The sequence below is a fragment of the Gopherus evgoodei genome, chromosome 2 (assembly GCF_007399415.2).
Source record: "Gopherus evgoodei ecotype Sinaloan lineage chromosome 2, rGopEvg1_v1.p, whole genome shotgun sequence".
Taxonomy (NCBI): Eukaryota; Metazoa; Chordata; order Testudines; family Testudinidae; genus Gopherus; species Gopherus evgoodei.
Genome location: NC_044323.1, coordinates 149,701,449 through 149,719,606, shown reverse-complemented (window position 1 = coordinate 149,719,606; position 18,158 = coordinate 149,701,449). Strand labels below are relative to the sequence as shown.

The window sequence follows — 18,158 nt, the reverse complement described above, 5'->3', positions numbered from 1 at the left end:
GGATACTTTCAAATCTTGAGGGAGGGAAGTTTGTGTGTGTGCTGTTAGTGTTTGGTTGTTGTTCTCTCTGGGTTCTGAGAGTGACTAGATGTGCAACCAGGTTTCTCTCCATTCTCTCTGATACAGTCTCATATATGTCCACAATAGTGAGTACTAGGTAGATAAAGCGAGTTAGGCTTATGTTTGTTTGCTTTATTTGCAAATGTGTATTTGGCTGGAAGGAGTTCAAATTTGTATTTTGCTGAAAGGATTTTAATTTGTACTTGTATACTTAGGCTGGGAGGGTATTCCCAGTGTCTATAGCTGAAAGACCCTGTAACATATTCCATCTTAAATTTACAAAGATAATTTTTACTGTTTTGCTTTCTTTAATTAAAAGCTTTTCTTGTTTAAGACCCTGATTGTTTTTTTCTTCTGGTGAGACCCCAGGGGTCTGGGTCTGGATCCACCAGGGAACTGGTGGGGAGAAAGGAGGGAAGGGGGAGAGAAAGGTTAATTTTCTCTCTGTGTTAGGATTACTTTCTCTCTCAGGAAGAGTCTGGGAGGGGGGGAGAGAGGGAGGGGGGAAGGTGAATTTTCTTCTCTGTTTAAAGGTTCAAGGAGTTTGAATCACAGTGATCTTCCAGGGTAACCCAGGGAGGGGAAGCCTGGAAGAGGCAACGGTGAGGGAAAGGGTTTACTCTCCTTGTGTTAAGATCCAGAGGGACTGGGTCTTGGGGGTCCCTGGGCAAGGTTTTGGGGGGACCAGAGAGTACCAGGCACTGGAGTTCCTGGTTGATGGCAGCGCTACAAGTACTAAGCTGCTAATTGAGCTTAGAGGAATTCATGCTGGTACCCCACCTTTTGGACGCTAAGGTTCAGAGTGGGGAATTATACCATGACAGTAGCCCATAGTTCATAGCAGCCAGCACCCTTGGTGGCACTCCAGGCTCCCTGCCACAGGACATTGTGGGACAACTCGTCTGTCCCCTCTGGGTGGGAATGGCCTGGCTCAGGGAAATTCATTCCCTGGCAGGGCTCAAGCAGGCATGCTGCCCCCTCTTCGGTCTCAGAGGGTCCCACTCACCCTAGTTGTTAGGTATGAAGACTGAGGCTTGCCAAGCCGAGTGGATTTGGATAGTCAATTCCCATTCGTTTTAATGGGAACGTGGATCCTAAACCCCTTAGGCAAAATCTCAGCCCTCATTTGCAACAGAATGAGCCTTGTACTGGGGACCCATCCAGCTAGTGAGACTGAAGGCTTTCAGCACTCACTGTCACGTGGTGCCTCTTGCAATAACACAGATGCTCACCGCAGGCTCTGGAACCTTTGCAGCCCCTAGGATTGCTCCTGCTCTGACTCCCACTGATCTGAATAGATCCCAAGTGCCAGTCACATCTGGATACACAGGGGTGACACTCAGTGTCCTTCATCCTCCTCCTCCGGGTCACAGCTCCCTTCTGCCTCGGCAGGGAGAGCGGTGCCACTACTGGGGTACCCTCCCGCCACGGGATCACATACTTTTCTCTGGAGCAACTTCTCCTCAGCCAGCAGGACACGGGCGACGGAGTCCCGCTGGGTCAGAGCCATGGCTTGCCCTGATCTCAAAGCACAGGTGGGTGCAGGCTCTTTGGACCAGTGGCCTGGTGGGACAAGCAGCAGCGTCCGCAGAGGGCAGTGTGCAGACGGGAGCTTTAAAGACACAGATGAGAGGGCACCAGCTGGCATGAGAGACAAGGAGGCACCCGGAGAAATCTCACCACCCAAAGCACCACTGAGAGGAAGGGCAGCCCAGCAGTTCGGTTGCTACTCCGGGATGCCAGCTCTGCTACAGAGGCCCTGGGGGACCTTGAGTGAGTCATTTAGATCCGTGCCTCAGTTTCCCATCTGTACAAACAGCACTGCCCTGCTCTCAGACACTGCGGGCCTGCAATCTATAGAGCCACCTAGGCGCTGCTCAGACAGGAAGAGATCGCCTGGAATGAACATTTTGCTGTCCATGAAATGGCCTGGCCAAATCCTGTGGCCAACGCCTAATGCTTCAGAAGGAGGCCAACCACACCTTGGCCAAGGACGCATAAGGCCAGGAAGGTGGAGGTCTTTATGGTGAAGAGGGGGATTGTACAAAGGACTCCTATAATGGCCCTAAGTGGCCGCTGCAGGTAGACCGTCAAGCATGAGCCACCACACCAACTCCACACTCCCCTCACTCACAGAGGCTCGAGCCTCTGAATTTGCAGCACTCTCCAGCTCACTGCCTGGGAGATGGTCTTAGCCAGAGATGGGCAAAGCGGGGCCACAGATCCCCTGTGAAAGGAAAACTCCTTTCATAACCGGAGACCTCTCGAGGGGAAAGGCTAACTCCTCGGCTGAGAAATCAATTGTTCTGCAGTTCGTCTACCGCACAGAGAGGAAAAAAAACCCAGCAACCAATGCGTCCAAAGCCCTGAGGAGAAGAGTTTATTCTCTTTGTAATTAAGCTCCAATATCATTACAATTGACTTTTCCCTCCCACGCCCTCCTCGCTCTCACATGGAGACGCCAATTTCTACCAGGAAACTGCGTCTCCAGCCAACGACACCCAGAGCACAGAGGCAGGGAGCCTGCCCTGCGCTGCATCCCAGCCCATGCTCGGCTCCACCAACCAAAGCCAACCCCTGGGAACATAAGGGGAGGACAAGGAGAGGACGGCCCAGCAGGCAGGAGGATGGACTGAGACGGGGGAGACCTGGGCTCTATCCCCAGCTCCGCCACTGATTCACTGTACAGCCTTGGCCAAGTCACTTCCCCAATCCATGCCTCAGTTTCTCCTTATGCTTTGCCTATATCGACGGTAAACTCTTCAGGGCATGTACAATAGCGTCCCCATACCTAGAATACAGAGTCAAACATAAGGAGAGCAAGTTTCCCCTTTAGGATATTTTCCTAGCTCTTAAGAGATGCCACCCTACCACTTGGAATACAACTTCACAGCTTAACAGACCTTAACCGACACTCCCCTTTGTTAGTTCCATCCCATCCCTCCTGCAGGTTACACACCCCAAAGCACCCACCCCTTCTTGGTGTTTGCACTCCTCCAAAGCCAGGCACCAGTAGGGGATAATCCCTCCCCCTCTACCCTTAATAAGTCAATCCCGCCAGCCCCTTAATCATTGCATTGGCACTTTGGCTCTGAACTCCCTCCAAGTCCCATTTGTTCCGGTTGCAGAAAGCACCTGCTGGTGTTTTGCAAAGCAATCAGGGAGCAGAGCTGGACAGAAGGACAAAGAGGCTCCTTCTCTAGCATCAATGGGGCATCACAGCCTCTTTTTCTAACACCCACAAAGGGCTCGAAGAGCGGAGGGAAGGTCCTGTGGCTGGGGCATTGAAGGGGCATGCAGGAGACCTGAGCTAGGCCAGGAGGTGAATAAACCTTCCCTGGCCTTGTTTATCTGGAGCACAAACTCTTTAGGGGCGGGGACGGTTTCTCACTCGTGAACAGGCAGTGCCTAGCACAAGGAGGCCATGTCTTAGTGGATCTCAGCAATGGGCTACTGTGATACCATTAAAACAGAACGTGGTTATTTGGGGTCATGGGGCCCAGGGTGTTAACCCCAGTGTCCGGGCCAGATTCCCGCGTGGCTAATTCCAAGCTGCCTCACCAGTAAAAAGACAGAATCCTGCTTCCTCAAACAGTAGCAAGGGCTCCTGTCAGCCAGCCAGCCATGGGAAACACGTGGTATCGCAGCGTGAATGCTCTGCACCGGTGCCCACGGTTAACGCAGCATAAGAGTTTCCATTCTAAGCCCCTGTTCACACAGGCTGATCATTTTCTGAAACGTTCTCTCCTGCACACACACCTTGTAAGTTCCAAGCTTAGGGTCCCAGATTCTACCCCTGCCTGGCCTCAGTTCGGAAACAAGTCCTATTTGCTCACATTTGCACCCCTTGCGCTTTGAACCCCTTGGACCCTCGTCTTCCACTTTCAGTTACCCCAGGTGCAAATCCAGAGGAACCCCTGGGAGTCAAAGGCAGAACTCTCAGAGAGCAGAATCTGGAGCAGGGGCGTACTCACTCAAAATGATTTTTAAAAATATCCGTGGGTCTTGTCCTTTAACATACAGTTGCTCTGTTACAAAAGAAAAAAAGTTTTACACACACCCTTTCCCTTCTGTAACAAAACTTTCAGGACTACTCTCCTCCATCTAGCCACAAAAAGACAGGGTGGTCACACCCTATTCTAACTTGTTGGGTCACCCAGGTTCTGACCCTGGGGTTTAACCCAGTATTTCCCAAACTTTTGAAAACTGAGTCCTCCCCACGCCCCAAACAAGGAAATGAAACCAATTGCATCCCACTTGCAACCCTCTCACCTCCCTCCCCGGGGAACCACTGGCATAAATCTTCATGCGGTCCTTTCTCTCCTTTCTTACACATCACCATTGACATCCGAGTCAACCCCCTCTGGAACAAATGGGGCAGTTCACACATCTGAGCAATGGTTTCAGGCTCTCTGCAAATTCAAGCAGGCATCTCCGCATCAGTTACATTCAGTTCACATCTTGAAGATTTCCATCTCAAGTGTAAAAACTAGAGACTTAATTTAAAAAAAAAAAAGTTGAAACCCTGGAGAACAACGGAGAGGTCTGTCCATACACCCCCCCACGCCCGCCCCCCGAGTCTTCTTTGTGCTCTCATTTTGGAAATCACTGGTTTAAGCAAAAGCCCCTTGTTATGTTATTACTATCATGCAGACAACAACACCTTCTGTTATTCCCTTCTTCTCCCACAACACACACAGAGACAGGACAGCTGTCCCAACACCTTGCAAACCACAACTGCGATGCTATATGCACACTACACTGTGGAAGATCCATGAAAGCAGCCCACGATCCAACATATGTTCTTTGTCCTTATTGAGCTGACAAGCAAGGCATGCGTGCACAAAGCTGCATAATTGCTCCCAGAAATGAAACATTTAAAATGAAAACAAGTTGAAGAATTCGCAGTCCCTGCCAAGAGATCTGTACAGCACCAGACTGCGGAATCAAGCTGTAGATTTGTGGGAATGGGGATGGGGGGGAGCTCCCAGCTCTGCCTCTGACCGCATGCGTGATCTTGGGCAAATCACCTTAGGCCTTGATTCTCAGATATGCTGAGCTAGCTGCAGTTAAGGGGAGCTGCAAAGGCTCAGTGTCTCTGAAAATATGGCCCAGGGTCTTTCTATGCCTCAGGTCCCTCTCTGCACAAACAGTGAAAGCACTTTCTTAGCGTACAGGGAGTGTTAGCAGAGCAATCCCATTTCTGTATGTGAGATGCTCAGATACTACAGAGATGGGACCATGGAAGAACTTAGACAGGATTGGAGAGATTCCTTAGTCTCATCCATTAGTATAAGCCATTTATTTGAAGAGGCGGGGATACCTAGTGGACAGAGCACTGGACTGGGAGTCAAGAGACCCAGGTTCTAATCCCAGCTCTGCCGGTTACTTTGGGCAAGTCACATCCCCCTCCCTGCCTCATTTTCCCCACCCACCTTTTGTCTCGAGACTCTAAGGCCTCTGGGGCAGTCTCTCACTATGTGAATGTACAGCACCTGGCGTGTGGGGGCTTTGCTCTCTAACACTACTATAATACAAAGGACATTTTTGCTCTATGTTAGTACCATGCTTAGCACACTGGGGTTCTGCTCAATGCCCAGGTATGTATGTGGCTCCCATTACCTAACAGCTGAGTGCCTCACGTTCTAACATAACGATTCTCCCCCACCTCTGTGAAGCAGGGCAGGGCTGGTAGCCCCATTGAACAGAAGGGGAAGTGAGGTCCAGAGAGGCTACACAGGAAATCTATGGCGGAGTCGGGGTTCAAATCCAAATCAAGTCCCAGGCTAGCACCCTACCCAATGGACCATCTTTCCTCTCCTGCAGCTCAGCGCACACCTGCAATGCAAATCACAAAATATTCAATTCCTTCATATTGATTCCTAGGAGTCCGGAGATCATCATCCAGCATTTGCATGAAAAACACCGCTGAAGCTAAACCCACCAGCCGAGCCCTCACCGCACAAGGAGATAGAACTGACATACAGTGACATACAGTGCAGCACATACAGTGCAGCTCTGCTCCCACTGCTCCCTCTGCTCCCACTGCTGAATCTTCCCAGACCATCTGCTAAGCATGGGGCAGTTAAGTGGACAGAGGTTAGTCTGGGGAAAAAGGATTATAACTGGATCACCCCCCAGATGATTTTGCCCATAAGGGAAAGATTTAAGTCCCCCCTGACTTCCCGTTGCTGCTTCTGCAAAATCTGTCTCTCTGAATATCTGTAAGGTGCTACGGCTTAAATTCTCAGTGTTTAGTGTCTTTCACGGCATTTCTCAGGCCTCTCCCAAGCAGCCGGGTATGTCACCTCCTTTCAAACATCCCAGTAAAAGCAACTATGCCGGGGAACCTATTATTCCAAGCTAAATGGCACCTGTGTTTTACCAGTGTTCCCAAATAGTACCAGGGCCCTGGGCCTAGACAATGCCCCAAAGCATGCATACCAGAGACTTAAGTGTCAGATTTCAAGGCTAAAAGGACCTTTACAATCATCTAATCTGACTTCCTGCATAACCCCGGCTATAACATTTCACCCCGTGATGGCTGCATCCAACTCACGCCAGCTGGAGCATATCTGACATTCCTCCAAAAGTCAATAAAACTCTGCCTGTAATACAGCATCTCAGTAACAGCTCTATAAAGGGATTCTTGAGACTGTCAATGGCCTGGTCTACACTACGCGTTTAAAACGAATTTATCAGCGTTAAACCGATTTAACGCTGCACCCGTCAACACAACGAGGCCCTTTATATCGATATAAAGGGCTCTTTAAACCGGTTTCTGTACTCCTCCCCGACGAGAGGAGTAGCGCTGAAATCAGTATTATCATATCGGATTTAGGTTTAGTTTGGCCACAAATCGACGGTATTGGCCTCCAGGCGGTATCCCACAGTGCACCATTGTGACCGCTCTGGAAAGCAATCTGAAGTCGGATGCGCTGGCCAGGTAGACAGGAAGACAGGTAAACAGGAAAAGCCCCACGAATTTTTGATTTTCATTTCCTGTTTGCCCAGTGTGGAGCTCTGATCAGTTCGGGTGGCGATGCAGTCCCAAATCCAAAAAGAGCTCCAGCATGGACTGTACAGGAGATACTGGATCTGATCGCTGTATGGGGAGACAAATCTGTTCTATCAGAGCTCCGTTACAGAAGACGAAATGACAAAGCATTTGAAAAAATCTCCAGGCTATGATAGACAGAGGCCACAGCACAGTGCTGTGTGACAAGCGTAACGGAAAGCCAAAGAATCAAATGGACACTCTTGGAGGGAGGGAGGGGGGACTGAGGACTCTAGCTATCCCACAGTCCCCGGAGTCTCCAAAAAGCATTTGCATTCTTGGCTGAGCTCCCAATGCCTGTAGTGTCAAACACATTGTCCGGGGTGTTTCAGGGTATATGTCGTCAATTTATTCCCCCTTCCCCACCATGAAAGAAACGGGAAAAAAATCGTTTCCTGACTTTTTTATATGTCACCCTATGTCTACTGCATGCTGCTGGTAGACACGGTGCTGCAGCACTGAACAGCAGCATCCTCTCCTCTCCCCTCCCCTCCCCTGCTCGGTGGCAGACAGTACCGTATAAAAGGACTGATAGCCGTCCTCGTCATCAACCCATGAGTGCTCCTGGCTGGCCTCAGGTGAGGTCAGCCGGGGGCGCCTGGGTAAAAATAGGAATGACTCCCAGTCATTCCAGATAGATGGTACAGAATGGCTGGTAACCGTCATCATAGCAACTGGGGGCTGAGTTCCATCAGCCCCCCCCCACCCCCCTTCATGTCTAAAGAAAAGGTTCTGTACTGCCTGGACTATCATAGCAGCTGGAGGCTGCCTCCCCCTCATTTTATCTTACTAAAAACACAGTAGTTCTTATTCCTGCATTCTTTATTACTTCATCACACAAATGGGGGGACACTGCCACGGTAGCCCAGGAAGGTTGGGGGAGGAGGGAAGCAACGGGTGGGGTGTTGCAGGGGCACCCCCCATGAATGGCATCATTACCGCAGGATATGACACGGAGCGGCTGTGCTCTCTGGTTCTCTGATACACTGGTTCTCTAGTAACACTTGCCCCATATTCTAGGCAGGACTGACTCTATTTTTAGATAAACCATAAAGGCAGGATTGACTCGGGGAGTCATTCCCATTTTTGTCTTTGCGCCCCAGGCCAACCTCAGCTAAAGCCAAGCCAGGAGCACCCATGACAGTAGCAGATGGTACAGAATGACTGATAACCGTCATCTCATCACCAATTTACAATGGCATGGCAGACGGTACAATAGGGATGGTAACCGTCTCTGCTACCTTGCAAAGGCAAATGAATGCTGCTGTGTAACACTGCAGTACCGCCTCTGTCAGCGGCATCCAGTACACATACGGTGACAGTGACAAAAGGCAAAACGGGCTCCATAGTTGCCATGCTGTGGCATCTGCCAGGGCAATCCATGGAAAAAGGGCGCGAAATGATTGTCTGCCGTTGCTTTCACGGAGGAAGGAATGAGTGACGACAGTTACCTAGAATCACCCGCGACACTGTTTTTGCACCATCATGCATTGGGATCTCAACCCAGAATTCCAATGGGCGGGGGAGACTGCAGGAACTATGGGATAGCTACAGGATAGCTACCCAGAGTGCAGTGCTCCAGAAATCGACACTAGCCTCAGTACATGAACGCACACCGCCGAATTATTGTGCTTTGTGTGGCTGCGTGCACTCGACTTTATACAATCTGTTTTACAAAACTGGTTTATGTAAAATCGGAATAATCCCGTAGTGTAGACATACCCAGTGCAACATTTAGACTTGGGGGCAAGATAGCACCACAGCAATTTAACACCGGTAGGAATTGTTTGAATCTGTTAGCCAATGTGTGTTTGCTCTAGGTACTGCACACCATATGAATATGTATTACACATTATATTACTGATAAATGGCAGCACAGATTTGCATGGTCTTCTGCTTACTCCTATTCACTTAGGCTAAGTATCCCAGAGCGTTTTGCAAAGCTGAGGTCAGTTTGGAGCTAGCAAATATGAAATCTGCCAAAGTCAAGACACAATTTGTTCTATATCTTAATACAGGTACCGACACAGGCAACTGCTTTGGAATGTAGCATTCAAAATGAAGATCAGAAAAATACAGAATAAAACCACCAGTTAAGGAAATGCTACAAAGCGGTGGGTTGGGTTTTCGTGATGTAACTTGTAAAACCATACTATAAATATAGCTAATTTAAAAGCACATTTCAGAAGCATGCCTTTTGGGTCAGGGGAACATGCTGCAAGATAAGAATTGCTTCGCAGGCAGAGGGTACGTCTGCTTTTTGTATTGTGCTGTTTTATCTGTAGACAATAAGTTTGCCTACGTTTGGCGATTTGGTCTCTTGAACATTTTTAATAATGAACCATGAATGTAGTCAAACCAATTAGCTATGCTTTTAGTCAATATAGTCTGGGGAGCCAGAGAGGAGCCATTAGCCAAGCTTTGGTCAAAGCAATCTGACACAGGGTCATGACCTGGCCATTTGGATTTGGGATAGCAATCTTGTAAAGAATGGACTTTCGCGGATATGAGTCCTAAGTACACTTGCAGCAGGATAGCGCTACTTTGGCAAATAACTGGTTAACAAAGACTACAAAAAGCAAAAACTGCTTTCTGGGCATAATGCCATGCCTTAAGAATACATAAAGATTGATTACAAGTGAAAAGCTCCTTTTTTGGGGACAACGCAGCATAGCTGACAACAGGAAATAATTCAACGAGCATTAAGTCGTCTAACTACAACAGATCAATATTTTCAAATATGTGTACCTAAAGCTAGGCATCTCCGGCTCTATTTTAGCACCCCAGTCCTGTAAATAAGAATACTCAGCTCGTCTATAGTGCTTTTCATCTACGGATCTCAAAGTGCTTTACAAAAGAGGTCAGTACCATTATCTCTCAGCGACAGATGGGGAAACTGAGGCACGGGGAAGCGACGTGACTTCCCCAAGGTCACCCAGCAGGCCACTGGTAGAGCCAGGAACAGATTCTAAGTATTTCAAGTTCTCGCTAGGCAACACAGCCCGATGGCAGCTGGCTTCAGTGGGGCTACTCACAGGGCATAAAATTAAGCATGTGCTTACTTCTTTGCAGGATCAGGATCTTAGGTAGTAAAATAAATGGCCTGATTTCAGAGACACTGGACTCCCTTCAGTTTCAATGCAAGGTAGGTTAAGACTCTTATCTATGCATTCAAGACCCCAATCCTATAATGTACATGTGGGCAGACCCCTGTCTTCTGCAGAGTTCCATGCAGATGAAGCAATCTGCCTGCACATTGTCAACTGCAGAAATAAGGTCTAAATAGGGATCTGAATAACTCATTTTAAGGCACCCGAGTCTGAAAATCAGACATCAAAATGTGGAAGAGTTTTAGCCTCTTACACCTTCCCTTTTTTGCAAATGATTTTGCTAGCCCATAAACCAGAAAAGCAGCTTTTTTAACATCAAAGCACAATTTATTAAAGGGAGGAAGAAAGCAACCTTTCAACAGCCTAATAGATACAAAAATGTAAATAATAATAAATAAAAAAAGAAATGGGAGAAAGTCCCCAAGAAACATGCTCACTTAGTGAAATATTTCAATAAAATTTAATATAAAAATATCCATTGAGAAGAATTTTGATTTAAGCATTCCCGCTGCAGCGTCTGCAACCCAAACATTGCAGCATTGTGCTAGCACATGGGATCCAGAAGGCAAAAATCAGCCAGAAACAAAGGAGAACCTATTGTCCAAATTGATTAACATGCAAAAGAATAAAAAAAGTAACAATCTAAAAGATGAAAGGAAGATTAAATACTCTAAGTGGTTTCTTTATAAGAATTTGTTACTATTTATAACACAGGATAGGACATTGGTTATAAAATTTTTGGAAGACAGAAGGATTGGGCAAATCACGTCTCCTCTCTTGCCTCAGTTTCCCCTCCCGCCCTGGGTCTGTCTTATTGAACTTCTTCAGTCTCTTGATGTGTGTGTGTGTACAACATCCTAGTACAATGGGGCCAGTTCTCAGTTAGGGATTTGTATAACTGTAATACAAAAACAAACGACGATGATTTTAATCTGATTGTGTCCCTTAAAAGTCAGGGAGGAACCCACTTTCTGCGTCAAATCTCTATTTTCAATAGCTTAGAACTTGCTTCCCAGAAAAAAAAATGATTTGGGGTCTGAAATTTCTCCTGCTTATTTTTACAGCGATCTGGGCCATGACTGAGGCTCCTGGGTGCTGGAAAGTATAAATAACAACTAATAATAATACATATGTGTAAGTGATTGCATGAATGGCACCTTATTTTGGAAGCTTTTGGCCATTTTTCAGTTATTCAAGCGCAGAGGTAGGGAGAGGGTAGCAGGACGGGTGGTTAGATCAGTGAAGAAAGCGGTAAGGCTGAGTTTAAGAATATGAATTTTCATGGCACTCCGATCTCTGAAAAACCGCCTCTCTTTTCAGCCGCCACACAGGGTTCGTACACCCCTTGCTAAGGCCCTTTCAGAGGAACACAGAGTTTGCCTCGTTTGAAAGGATCCGATTCAGTAACAATAGAGGCTAAGGGATTTGGAAATAGCACAGAAGCAGCTTTCCAGGCTCCCGTTATTTTTCTTAACACTTAGGTATACAAAGAAATAGTATGATTACGTGTACTACAGTAACGACTGGCAGCTCAGTTACGGCCCATGACCCCACCATGCAAGGCCCTGTACAAACACAGAACAAAAGGGTGGTCCCTGCCTCCCGAAGCAGACAATCTAAGGGTACGTCTACATAACCCAGCTCAGCTATACCACAGATGCTTCCCACATCAATGGAAGGAGGTTTTCAACCCCCTCTGAGAGGCAGTAGCTAGGTCAACAGAATAATTCTTCAAAATTCTGCATAGCTCACAGCCATATAGATAGGCTGATCCAATTTGAAGGTGTAGCCCAGAGTCAAGCAACACTGTTATACACTTACACAGCACCTGAGTCCCAGGCAGCAGGCTGGACTCGTCACACTAACAAATGGAGCCCTATGGAATATACGACCTGGTGAAGAGCAGGGGGTGTAGGGGAGGGGGAAAGAGGTTCAAGACACTGTCTGTGGCTTGGCAGAGCAGGGGAGGGGTCACAGGCACTGCACATGGCCCAGTAGGACTGGGGAGGGGGCGCCATTCACAGTACGTGGCCTGCTGGTAGGGCAGGGATGAGAAGGTCCCAAACACTGTGGGTGGAGCAGAGGAGGGGCCAGGGGTCCCATACACAGTACATGGCCCAGGCAGGGCCCGACGGGGCACAGAGGGGGCGGGGCCCGATGGAGCAGGGAGGAGGTCAGGGGGCATGATGGTGCAGAGGGGGGGGCAGGAAGGGGGCCATGCACGGGGGAGGGTACAGGGGGTCCCAAACACACTACATGGCCCAGAAGGGCAGGGAGAGGGCAGGGGGCCGTGCACGGGACGGGGTTCGATGGGGCACGGAAGGAGCGTGGGGGGCAGGGGGTCTCATGCACGGGGCAGGGCTCGGGGGGCAGGTCGGGAGCCGTGCACGGGGCGGGGCTCGGGGTCCCATACACAGTACATGGCCGGGGGGGGCGGTGCCTGTTTCCCCACTGACAGGGACACCCCCCGAGCCGATGGCAGCGGCCCGACCCCGGGGTGCGCTCACCCAGGTCCCGCTCCAGCCGCTGCCGCCTCCCCCACGTGCGCGGCCGGCAGAGCCCGCCCGGGAGCCGCAGCAGCTGCAGCCTCCAGCCCCGGAGCACGCTCGGCCCCGCCCCCCAACACCCCCGCCGGCGGAGCCTGGGCTGGCCCTGGTTCAGCCCTGGGAGGCTCTGACCTGCCTGAGTGGTGCCCAGCACTGGGGATCTGGATTATGGAGGGAAGAAGCGAAATATTTTCAGACTTCATGCCCTCCACCAGCAGGGAAGAAAGGAGGGGCTGGGTTTTTCCCCTCCTGGTTTGCAGGAAGGGATTGTCTAATGGGGGAGGTTGGTTAGATTGGGCAAGGAATTTTGCCATTTGTCTGCCTCGGTTTTCCCATCTAGGGGCAACACCATTGTTAAGTGTGTTTTTACCTCCTCTCCTGGGCCCAGATCCTTAAAAGGTCCCAACTTCCACTGATTTCACTGTTCGGAGCCTGAAGGCCTTGAAGGATTTGGGCCTTGGTTGTATGTTACCGATCTTGTGGAACATGCTAGGCCATAGGGCTATTAAGGTAGAGGTTTTCAAGGAGCCCCATGAAAAGGAAGACTCGAACATGCATGTCACACAAACAGTTTCACAGGTGCAGCCCATACTAATAATACTGATCCACTAGGGTAACATTCACTTCAGGCGCTCAGAGGCCTTTACAAACCACATTAATTAAGCTTAATATAATTTGCATTACGAAAGTGCTGAGAGAGCCCCATCAGAGATAAGGGTTCTGTTCTTCTAAGTGTGATATAAATATTTATTCACAAGCCAGTCCTTGTCCCAGAGAATTTACAAGCTAGTTTTGCAATATCCTCCTAACCACAGTACTGCAGTGAAATCTGCACAGAGCACTAACAACGGCCACACTGGATCAAACTAAAGGTCCATCTAGCCCAATGTCCTGTCTTCCGACAGTGGCCAATGCCAGGTGCCCCAGAGGGAATGAACAGAACTGGTAATCACCAAGTGATCCACCCCTGTCGCCCATTCCCAGCTCCTGGCAAACAGAACTAACTTTAGAAATCACCCGCTGTAAAGCAGTTACTGTACTTTATGAAGGAAGAAGTCTCTGTCTCCATCTCAAACTTCACTGAAACAGATTCTGCTTTGATGAAACAGCATTTTTTAACCAGCTTGGCTTCTCTTCCTGTACCCAACCAGGGCCCAATACAACAAATTTAACTGTGCACTAAAAGCACTAAAACTCTTAGAAGAAATGACAAACTTGTGCAACACAGCCTTTTCTATCATCAGTATTTTGGCTTCTTTCAGTTTGTTTGGCCCAGACAACAGGCAATTAGAGAAAAACACAGCTCAAATGCTGTTCTGTATATGAAAATGACCTTTTGGGTTTTTGGGGTTTTTTTTACTGATACAAGGGAAAAATCATTCAGAACTCCCAAAGACATCAGCACGGGTTGGTTTGTTCATTTGTACTGATACAAGCACAAAAAAACTAATTGTTCAGAATACATCCATATATTTTGCCGTCAGCATAAAAATGGCCCAAACTATTTGTTGTTGGGTTTTCCCCCCCCCCTCCAAAATGTGCTGGTTTTCAGGAGAAAAGTACAACGCAGTGACTTTCTATGCCAAGTTTTAAAGTGGAACAAATTATTATGGCACAGTGAAAGACGTCTGGAAACAGGATATTTTAAGTGCTGCTGGGGCCTCGACCACAGCGCCGCTAGCAGGCTGGCATGAGGATAAATACCCTGAGCATTTGCGCTGACAGGAAGAGTTCTTCATTTTCAGAGGAGATGAAACAGTGCAGACAAGTAAATGAAGGAGAACAGCACTGTAAGGGTGTGGGACTCAAACCTGCAGCGCCTCCTGCTGCTCTGTTCTGGGAATTAGCTCTCCAGCCTTAGGAGCACTCTCTGCAGGCCAGTGTCCCGCTACCACTTGGCCCCTGTGTCCCTCCTGGAACCAGTGCCTTGTTAGCTGGGGTACTGCCCCCTGGCAGTAACCCCTTTCTCTCAGGGTCTCCCCTCCCCAGGAAACCCCCACCCACTATCCCAACCTCACCTCAGTATCAGGCTACTGCCAGTCATTGTCTAACCCCCGCGCCCTGGGGCAGACTACAGTATCAGCCTACTCATCACAGGCAAGGTTGGGTTTGGACCTGATGCCTTTGCCTACTCCTGGGCTGCCCTCTGCAACCCCCAGTGCCTGTTGGCCTTGTGCTAGGCCGCAGCCTGGGGTTTTCCAGGCTGGAGCTCCCCAGCCCTCTCCTGGGCTGTTTTCCACCCCGAAGGGCAGGAGTGGGTAATCACCCCGCTACAAGCACGCACTGGTTTGACGTATAGCAAAGGCGGACCCTGCTGCACCAGTCTAGCAGTAATGGGGAGAGGAGAGAAGCAGGAGTGGGTTCTGAACACATGGAGAAGGAACACCGAGCGGAAAGGGTCCAGGCTAGAAGGATCTGCAGGCAGGGCTGGATTTAGGGGCAGGCAACCTCTTAAGTTCTTCAAAAGTTTAACAAGTGAAGATGCTCCTCACCTGGGTACCATTTGGTCCTCCTGTTGGCAGGAGATCTGATTCTGCTCTCAAGGAAGATGGCATTCACCCCAGCACAGAGCCTATATACACCACTAATGTCTCCTTTGATCGCCGGGCAACAGAGACAAGGTTACATGGTAAGTCAGTGGCAGAGTACGTCTCCAGCCGCCCCATCCCACTCACCTTCCTTGGCTCACACTGCCTCTCGAATACGCTTGTCATCTAGCGTACGGGCTTCAGTGGGGCGCAGACTCAGTGCTGGCCTTTTGCATAGGGGGTGAATTGCACCAGGCAACACTTTGAGGGAGTCATTTCTGATGCATCCCAGCATGAGCAAGCACAGAATCCGACCCCTAGTGCCATCAGCTTGACTTGTCACTGAAAGGTACCACACAAGCCAGATGGTGGGGTTGGTGGACCCAGAGGATGTTTGATGGTTGAAGCCCGACCCTGCAGCATTGCTGACTTTGGGATTTGTGATGGACCTTCGGGGAAGCCAGGACAGCTCTTGAGGGGCCCAAGGGACAGCAAATGGCAAACAGAGAGGCTGTGTGATCACAGGAACAAGGATTGGGGCTTGGTCCTAGGACATCTATTCTTGGCTCTGCCACTGTTGTGCTACACGGTCTTGGGCAAGTCACAGCCTCGCTCTGTGCCTCAGTTTCCCCAGCAGTAGAAGGGGCTCATGATTCTCACCCAGCTCCCAGGGCCCCTATTCTCTAGCTGCAAGATTCAAATAAATCTCATTGGTTTCAAGAGAAAGAACAAGCTGAGAGTCCAGTTGGGCTTAAAATAGGAATGAACGGCACCCTGCGCTGGGAGAGAAGGCCCTGGAGCTTGCCCTAGATGCTTTCCAATACCCCACCCCAGCCGACGCAGGGAAACGTACCGAGAAACCACCTCCTGGGCTCCTCACCGGAGTGGCCTGCCTGCTGCCCGGTTCACAGGCCACTGAAGTCAATGGGAGTCTTTCCTCTGTCTTCCTCAAGTGCTGGCCCAGCGCATCAGTACCACTCAGAGCATCACTAGGATAGGGGGACATTGAGATGCGACGGAAGATGCTCCTTCCCATTAGAGGACTGAGTGTGCTGCCTCCATAGCCACTCCCGTCCTAGCCAGCTGAAGGGGCGAGTGGGACAAGCCCTGCCCGGCTGAGCAGCCACTTCAGCTTGCAAGGGTGCACGCTAGGAAAAGCGCAGTAGCCTGCCCGCATGCTAGGTGGCGGTGTGGACCCAGCTATGGTGCAGCGACTGTTCCGTAGCGTGCTCGGAGCTGTATGTCAGAGGCCCTTTTCCACCTCAGCTTACTGCACAATAAGTCTTTGTGTAAACAAGCCCTTGGTCACCCCCCAGACCAGCACCCTGGGGTGCACCCTCACTGGCCGCACTGGGGTTAGTTACACTGGCAGGCCAGTGTTTAACAAGGAGGCCTTGGTCCTCGCATGAAGGGAACTGAATGTCCAAAGGCACATACTGTGTGTGTCTCTCTCTCTTTTTCTTCTCTCACTCTCTCCCCTTCCTTCTCTTCATCCCCTGCTTCTTTCAAAGCTTTCTTTCCACAGGTGACAATCACAGCGTCACCCCACCTCTCTCTCTCTCCTGCCCTCACGACACTCCCTCTCCATGGTTAATTCAGGCAGATCCTTCACAGGCATCCGTTTTCAGCAATTTTGCAGTCCCCCTGGGTCAGAGCCCCGCGTTTAGGCTGGGAGCGTCCCCTTTGCTCCAATTCTCAAGCATTCTGATACGTTTCTCCAGGGCACAATCAGTTCTTGAGTGCAGCATTTCTCTCTGCAAATCTGATCCGACCATTCGGTCCCCAGGCTCCTGGCGCTAAGCTGCTCCACTCCACAACGTCCATGCAGATGTCTGTCTTACTAATTCCATCCTCGTCGCTCCTCAGTTAATTTTTTCCCAATGAATGTCATCCGTTCAGCCTCCCAGTTGGAAAATGACACAGCTCCTTCCCTCCCAAGACCTCAAAGCACTTTACAAAGAATCAGTAGATGAGTCTCGCAAACCTGACCAGGGTTTTTACACCAGGGAAATTGAGGCACGGCGAGGCTAAGGGCAGAACTGGTTGAAAGTGTCTTGTCCAAATGGTTTTCACCATGATGGAATGTGGCTTTTTGGACAAAATGGAAATTTTTATGGAAAATGATTTTGTCAAATTTGGCGGGGGGGGTCATCTAAATGTTCTGGGGTTTAAGCTAAGAATTGGGGGGGCTTTTTTGGACAAAATCTTGAAACATTTCAAAAAATGAGAGGAAAATGAAAATATATTCATTTTTGTTGTGCTTTTTCGGGGGCGGGGATCTCGATGCGCCCTAGTTAATGGCCCCATCTCCAGAAGCCTTCAGCAAAGCCCCAACAGCGTGAGGCAGAGAAGAAGCGTGACAGGGAGTTGAGGGGGCTCACAGGTGCAGTTCCCCACTCCGTCGCCGGGAGCTGTGGTCTAGGGAGCACCATCACGGTGCCCAGACAATCCCAGAGGTGTGCTCGCTGGAGTGCTAGATATTAATCAGTTCAGAGAGGTGCAGCCTCTTCCAATTTTCTTAATTTTTGGATTCAGGCGCTGGAGCTACTGACTCAGAAAATAGGAAAGCACTAATCTGATCATTAAAGGGCTTTGCTGGACTTGATTGAATGAAAGCCCAAAACTCTCCATAATACCTAGGCTGAGAACTCAGGTGTTGGTTCCAGGTGAGCGGTTTCTCCGAGACGAGGACATTTCCTTTTTCCTGTCTGTAGCGCTCCGTGACTGTTTGCAAGGCATCCTCTCAGCTAAAGGAGACCTGTTTCAGGAAAAGAACATTGAGCTTCTGCCCTGTTTTGTCCCAGGCCTGAAATAGTTGTTTATTCACGTTCTATCACCGTAGCACCTTGAGGCACCA

The 18,158-nt window shown here is 49.5% G+C and overlaps 1 protein-coding gene across 1 annotated transcript in view; it reads right to left on the bottom strand.

Moving 5' to 3' along the window:
- The window catches only part of GPAT2 (glycerol-3-phosphate acyltransferase 2, mitochondrial), a 43,722-nt gene extending 30,932 nt beyond the window's left edge, over window positions 1–12,790 (bottom strand). Inside the window, exons 1-2 of the mRNA XM_030551896.1 lie at window positions 12,735–12,790; window positions 1,502–1,672 (exon numbers count right to left, since the gene is read on the bottom strand). Of these exons, the coding sequence (XP_030407756.1) occupies window positions 1,502–1,570 (69 nt within the window). The 5' untranslated portion in view covers window positions 1,571–1,672; window positions 12,735–12,790. The remainder of the gene's footprint in view (window positions 1–1,501; window positions 1,673–12,734) is intronic.
- Window positions 12,791–18,158: the final 5,368 nt, after the last annotated feature.